The sequence below is a fragment of the Solea senegalensis genome, linkage group LG19 (assembly GCF_019176455.1).
Source record: "Solea senegalensis isolate Sse05_10M linkage group LG19, IFAPA_SoseM_1, whole genome shotgun sequence".
Classification (NCBI taxonomy): Eukaryota; Metazoa; Chordata; class Actinopteri; order Pleuronectiformes; family Soleidae; genus Solea; species Solea senegalensis.
Genome location: NC_058038.1, coordinates 13,075,407 through 13,082,099, shown reverse-complemented (window position 1 = coordinate 13,082,099; position 6,693 = coordinate 13,075,407). Strand labels below are relative to the sequence as shown.

General features: G+C 40.4%; 1 protein-coding gene across 1 annotated transcript; it reads right to left on the bottom strand.

Annotated features, from left to right (window-relative positions):
• Window positions 1-4,588: 4,588 nt before the first annotated feature.
• Window positions 4,589-6,693, bottom strand: pvalb8 (parvalbumin 8). Its single transcript, XM_044051137.1, has 5 exons — window positions 6,563-6,693; window positions 6,067-6,134; window positions 5,612-5,744; window positions 5,281-5,390; window positions 4,589-4,874 (listed from the first exon to the last, which is right to left on the bottom strand). The coding sequence occupies exons 2-5, from the start codon at window positions 6,125-6,127 to the stop codon at window positions 4,849-4,851; spliced, it is 330 nt and encodes a 109-aa protein (XP_043907072.1). The 5' UTR covers window positions 6,128-6,134; window positions 6,563-6,693; the 3' UTR covers window positions 4,589-4,848.

The following is a 6,693-nucleotide window of genomic DNA, read 5'->3' as shown; positions in this document are numbered from 1 at the left end:
GCTATCTTATCCAGGTTCAGTCTTACTGGGTCACTGATATAGATAAACAGCTGTGTTAACTGATAGATGGCACTGGATACTTTGCTTGGAGTACCCTAAACACAGCTTATAAATTATATGTGGTGCACACATGGCTACATTTTAAATACAGACTTGAACTGAATATAATTAAGGAGTATTAAGTTACTCTAAGAATTTTGAAAGTAAAGCTAATCATCCTGTACATGTGGATTGTTTAGTCAGTGAGTGTGGAAAGGCAGAGTTGTGTTAATACATTACACTACATTTCATACAGCTCTAAGCTAGTTTAGGCAGGTATACAAATGTGATATGACCAGATCAATGTGCACCAGAATTAAATCACAATTAAAAAAGCAATGTGTAAAGCACTGGCAAATCTCACTTGGAAACATGTAAGATATATTAATAAAATACAGTTTATATTGTATTATAGTATATACTGTATATCTGTGTCATCATATTCCCTTTTCATGATGGATGTAGAATATTTATGATAATACTACTATGCTATTACTGAATTTTAAAAGCACAACATGTCCCTTGTGGGCTCAAATTCTGGAAATATGAAAGCTTATAAATCATAGTCAAAAGTGAAGAATATGAGATTAAATGTCCCCAATCGTCTTTTAATCAAGTGAGTTTTATTCCTACTGAGAGTAATCCAGTCTTTCACTGGTGTTTTCTTCAGCATAGACGATACAAAACTATGTTATATATGGATGTTGTCAGGTGTTTACCGGGCCAAACTCCACCTAGACAGACATTTCCTTACCTGTCCTCTCCAGCCAGACACTTTGCCCCATTATTCAGTCAAACCTAAGTTTGTCCTGGATGACTCTCACCATCTTATCTGAGTGTGCCTTCTCATTTGGAAAAGTCTGCAAAGTACCTGTCTACTTTTCCATGACAGCCATTACTCAGTCTGAGGTGAGTCAGCACATGCAGCAGCTGCTCAGGGGTTTAAACAGGGTGTGGCCTGCGGTTAAAATTGCCAACTTGCGTTAGTCTTGTTTAAAGAGACAATTTATATACAAGAGCACACCAATTAGTAGAGATGCAAACAACAGGTTCGTGCCTGCGGGTGGAATCTGATTTCAAGAATTTGCCTTCCACAAATGCTCTGCTTGTATCAAGAATGGCCACTGATGGTGCCTGGCCTATCATTCATTAATGAAGGGAAGCTACATGCAGACATCATAAGTAGAGGCTCGGGACTACTGCATGTTGGGGAACAGTGGCAGTGCTGTCATCTCCTGCATTATGGATAGAGTTCCTGCTCAGAGCTCACAAAGCCCATTCAGTCATCCTAACACGCCAGTTAAATCTTTCACGATGTTCCTCCCTGTTCAGACTATCAGGTAGCAACATCTGTGATACTTCCAGCCTCCAAACATGAGGAATTAGTCAAAATATGTTCAGTGTTTGCCACAGTACACCCTGGATGCCGTCCAGCTACGCTTCCCTGTTCCATCTTTGCTGAAGAACAAATGTTTATCAGCTGAAGATGGGGTGCACATTAATGTTTCACACAGACTTAATCAGTAAGCTGAGCCTGACACTCCTTTCTTGATATGAGTTTTTAGTGACAATGAAGCAAGGGCATCAATTATTGAGGTGCCAAGCAGGAACGGCTAGGCTAGCCTCCACTTTGCGTTGTGTAGAACATAGAGCAGTCACACAAAATCTGTAAATATATCCAAGTTAAGTTGCGTGTTTAATTTCTTAATTGTGTTTGACAGTTTAAAGACATGAAACATATCACCCCCTCACTGGCTCACAGTTAAATTCAGAAAAAACTTCAAAAATGTGACTCACAACTTACAAAGTCCACTATGGTTTTGCTCCATCCAGTTTTTTTCAGAACTCCTCTCACCATTCATCACATCAACATCAGTAACAAAGGGGGCGATGCTTTTTTTTGGCATGGCTCCTCCGCTCAGAGACTGTTGCACTCAATTATTACAGTTTTGTATACTATGGTTAAATACTTGATACATAAAACAAGATGTCAGAGATGTGACATGTGATTTTTCCTTTGGGCTTGATACTGTATGTGATGCTGGTCGTGTGCACTGTGTGATCAATAATAACAAATATTCCTCTGTTCTTTTAATACTTACAGTGAGTGAGATAAACACTCGGACCGCTCTGCTGACAGAGACTATAGGTTGAATGACATGTTGGTACAGAATGATGATGAAACAGGGGATTTTGTGAAAGAGGACTTCTCAAATTGTCAGTTTTTGTACATGCCTCACCTGTCACATCTCTCATCTCCAGCTGGAGTCTGTCTCTGCAGGCTCTTCCCTACGTCCTTGATTCCAGGTAATCTGCCTGTCACATTATCTTGTAGTGCCGTCCCACAGCAGCAGCATGTCCAACCGTTAGTGTCAACCTGTTGTCTCACATTTCCTTCCTGTTTACCACTTGCTGCTACTGACCCAGAAGGGTCACAGGGCTCCATTGTGTGCTCCATGACTTGTGTTACCTGATGGCTTCCCCAACCATGTTCCGCTTTCAGTTGCACGGCCCACCACCACCTCCCCCACTGCCATTTCGTTCCTCCACATCATGCCTGTGGGTGACGTCATGATCAGATCCAATGACATCATAATCAAATGTGTGCTGTTTCTCTCTGTGCCGATGCAGCGTTTGTGTCCTGATACACATTTTAGGGTTATGATAGAAGGGTATTAGTTCTTTGAAGCTACTTTTTTATTTCAAAAGCAGGTATTGTATATTGAAACTATCTTTATCAACATGATCATGACGTTACACTTGCTCTTGTGTGGATACCTGGACTTTGCTTAAACCTTAAAACATGTGATTTTATTTATAAGATAACACTTGAACTACCAAAAATGATGTACCTACTAGAATGAGTAGAGTAGAGGTCATTTTGTCTGTTCACAGATTAATGCATAAAATTTCAATAAATAAAGTACAATCTGATGTGAATATAGGTGATAGTAAACATGAGGAAACAAGTGAGAAAATGTATTATTATTTGAATAACAAAAATCAGAGCAGCTGTTGAAACACATCATTTTATTCTATTTTCATTTATAACGCAAAAGAAATTCATTGTTGCTTAATGTATTTGGTTTAGTCAGTTAATATATTTTATATATTATTATATATATATATTGAATATAGTCTTTCTTGTTGTGTCCAAATAAAGACGAAACGGCCTATGCGTGGATGTAACGTTGTTGATCTCACAACGATCGAAGTCAATGTAGGCATGTTTTAATTCATTCATTCATTCAGTCAGCCGTTTTCTGACGCGTTATCCTCCACATGAGGGTCATGAGGGTCACTGGTGTCAGTTCCAGCTGACATAGTACACCCTGGACAGGTCACCAGTCCATCACAGGGCCACATAGAGATAAAACAACCATCCACTCTCTCCAATTTGCCAAATCCCCAAATCTACTTCAAATCCAACTCCATGCAGAAAGGCCCTTGTTCCAACTGGGTCGTGAACCCGGGTTAATCATATTTTATATTCTGCATATGGAGGGTTCGAAACCCGGTCAGAACAAGGGTCTTTCTGCATGGAGTTTGCATGTTCTCCTGTTTCCTGCCACAGTCCCAAAACATGCAGATTTGGGGATTAGGCAAATTGGACACTAAATCTATCGTAGGTGTGAGAGTGGATGGTTGTTTGTCTCTATGTGGTCCAGTGATGGACTGGAGACCTGTTTAGTGGTGTACCCTTTATTGCTTTATTGTTGTTTGTTCTGAATTATGATGAGCTGTCACATATGGCATTAATAATTGGGAAAGTGTTATCACTTCACTTTGTGGTGACAGTGAAATCCACTGATTGATAGAATTCACAGACAAACACTAACACACTGCCCAGTCCCTGCAGCCTGAATTGAGCAGCGATAGGCATAACTACACGGTGTGACCACAGCCTTGTGCTAATGCCAGGGTACAGCTTACAGCTCTGAGTTGCATGTTCATATGTGTGTGCTGTAATAATCAGGTTCTCCCTATAATATACAGATAATTGAAATGATGAGTAAAAAAATTGTTACTCTGGGAGAAGAGTGAGGTGATTGTTAATTTGAATCCTGTGGATCCTTTAAGTGCAGAGAATGGAACACTCGGGTGTTATTGAGAGTCTCACGGGGGATGAATGAAGAGTTGCAATGTCGTTAAACTTCTACCTGACAGTTTGGGTACAGGTTGAGTAAATGAGTCCTCTCACCTTATACTGAGCAAGTTCTTCCGAGGTAATCGAGGAGACATGCATATGCAGAAAGGAACATTTTTTGTTCTCTCTGTCATACGTGATCAGCTGGGTTTACAATGCTGAGGTCAGGTGTCACCCGATCCAAACACATTGATGCTCAGGCGGTCATCAAGGTCACCTCCACTCCTTTCTCCCTGCGTTAGCTCTACTCGATAAACCCTCTCTCTCTCTGAAACCCTCACCTTTATGTGAAAACCACTGACATTTCTCGTCATGCTCCACTCTATCATCCCACATCCATGTCTAAGTAGAAACACAGTACACACACGTACACATGCGAATAAAGAGAGAACTCGCAAGACCTGGATTTTATGCTTTTATTTTCTCAGTAATTTGGTAGATTGTACAATTTTTGTTGGGCAACGAAACTTGAGCTGTCTCAAGCCTGAAAAGCAAAAACATGATGACGAGGTGGATGTGCGTGGACCAGAGCGAGTTTTGTAAAATGAAAAATAAATCAATAAATGTTATACTTAAAACTGATCGACTAAAGCTAAGAGAAGCAGTGAACTGGGGGCAGCACTGTGGTCAGACCAAACTTCGGAGAGATGGAGTCCAGCTGTTTAGGTGCTCACCATGGCCTGGAACTCTGTGGAGATAACAAAAAAGCATTAGTAAGAACGTTAAGAAATACAGCTTTAAAAAATAATAATAATAATATTTACCTAATTAACCACATGAAAACATAAAGAAAGAGAGCTTGCATCATGAGGCCAAGTTGTAATTGCACTGGTTTAAATGATTGAAATGGAGTTTCCCTTTGGGAACAGCAGACATTTAACATTTACCAAACTAATCACTACTTATTTACTTCATTTCTAATATATAACTGTCCATTCGTTCACCAACCCAGAAGACACACCATTCAAAGAATACAATTGCATACATTTACATCTTGTGAAAATGTAAAAAAAATGATCTTGAAAATTCTACTGATGTTTTTTTAGTATTGTTTTGCACGGTGGATTATATCAAATAAGTGTGCATCCACTCACCGTCTACTCCAATTCGGCCATCGCTGTCATCATCAGCAGCGCACAGGAAGGCCTTGGTCTCGTTGTCTGTCAGAACACGAGCTCCGGGGGAAAACCTCTGCAGGAAAAACCTGTCAAACAAAAAGCAACAAACACACAGAAGTGTCAGAGGCTTTGTTGCTGGGCAGAGCTGTGTGCACCTCTGTAGTGACAAGGTGGCTACATCTTTTGCAGTATCTCAAAAGAACTGGATTTTCAGTTTACTATATATAATGAAAACTGAAGTCTTGAGTCGAATCGCCTCACTCATTGGCCAGACTACAAAAACTCTGACCGACCAGATCCCACTCACTTGAGCTCGTCCTCTTCAATAAAGCCACTACCGTCATTGTCCAGGATCCCGAATACCTTCTTCACATCCGGGCCGGTCTTCTTGGTGAGGCCACACAGCTGGAAAAACTTCTTAGGGCAGAATGAGTCTGGTGCTGAGGGAAATATAGAAAGCCGAGTCAGACAGAGCATGAGATAATATCTTCTTATTCTTATTTACAATGTCACTACATGCAAATCAGTTTAAACCGTGAAGACAATGTCGCTAAGGTATTATTACGTAACTCAATCATTGCACAGTAGTACAGAACTTCTCAAAAAATGGGTCCCAATTTCCATGACTAATATAAAGTCTTAATAAAGGACCTTGTACACACTCAAGCTTTGCATTTATGGTCTGTATATTATATTATATGACAGCATAAAGAGAATGGAAAAGAAATGGAGAGCAATAATTAAATTGGAGGAAGATGATACCTTGGCAGTCCTTGATTGCGCTGTCGATGTCAGCAGCAGAAAGGATAGATGAGAGTGACATTTTAGTCCTGTAGGAAAAGCAAACGAGGTGAATTATTAACACACGTTTACAGTTGTAAACATTTAAACCTGTATCCACTCATGAGGACTAAAATGTATCCAGGTGACTATGATGATGGTGCAGTAAGAAGCCAGGAGAGGTTCACAATACACGAAAGCCCTTAAACCCTGATGAGTTTTTATCACTCGGTAAAATATCATCCAAGACATCTAAGTGAGGTCCCGTCTGACAGATGAAACATGGACAGAGGTCACTTTTTTTTAAAAAAAGCTCTCGCTTTGCACAAGACAAACAAACAGCACATTTAGTGAATGTGCACTCAATACGTTCACCTGTCACTCAGCGAGGCAGACAATCCACCTTTTTAAACTCAAAGAAACGAACAAACAAAAAGCACCCACAACTTGGAAGCAAATCCACAACTTGGACACTCACCGTGTTGAGGGGAACTCGCCTGGTTGGTGATCCAGCAGAGAGGTAAAGGCTATGTGGTGACTGCTGTCCGTCAAGGTGGATTTATATAGGTCTGATTGCAGTGACAATGGGGATTACTTGAGTTACCTGTC

Bases quoted from the DNA above. Each gene is read 5' to 3' on its own strand.
- pvalb8 (XM_044051137.1), bottom strand. From the start codon at position 6,127: ATGTCACTCTCATCTATCCTTTCTGCTGCTGACATCGACAGCGCAATC. The intron at 5,745-6,066 runs GTATCATCTTCC...TATTTCCCTCAG, and splicing joins CGCAATCAAGGACTGCCAAG to CACCAGACTCATTCTGCCCT. The intron at 4,875-5,280 runs GTGAGTGGATGC...TTATCTCCACAG, and splicing joins TGGCCGAATTGGAGTAGACG to AGTTCCAGGCCATGGTGAGC.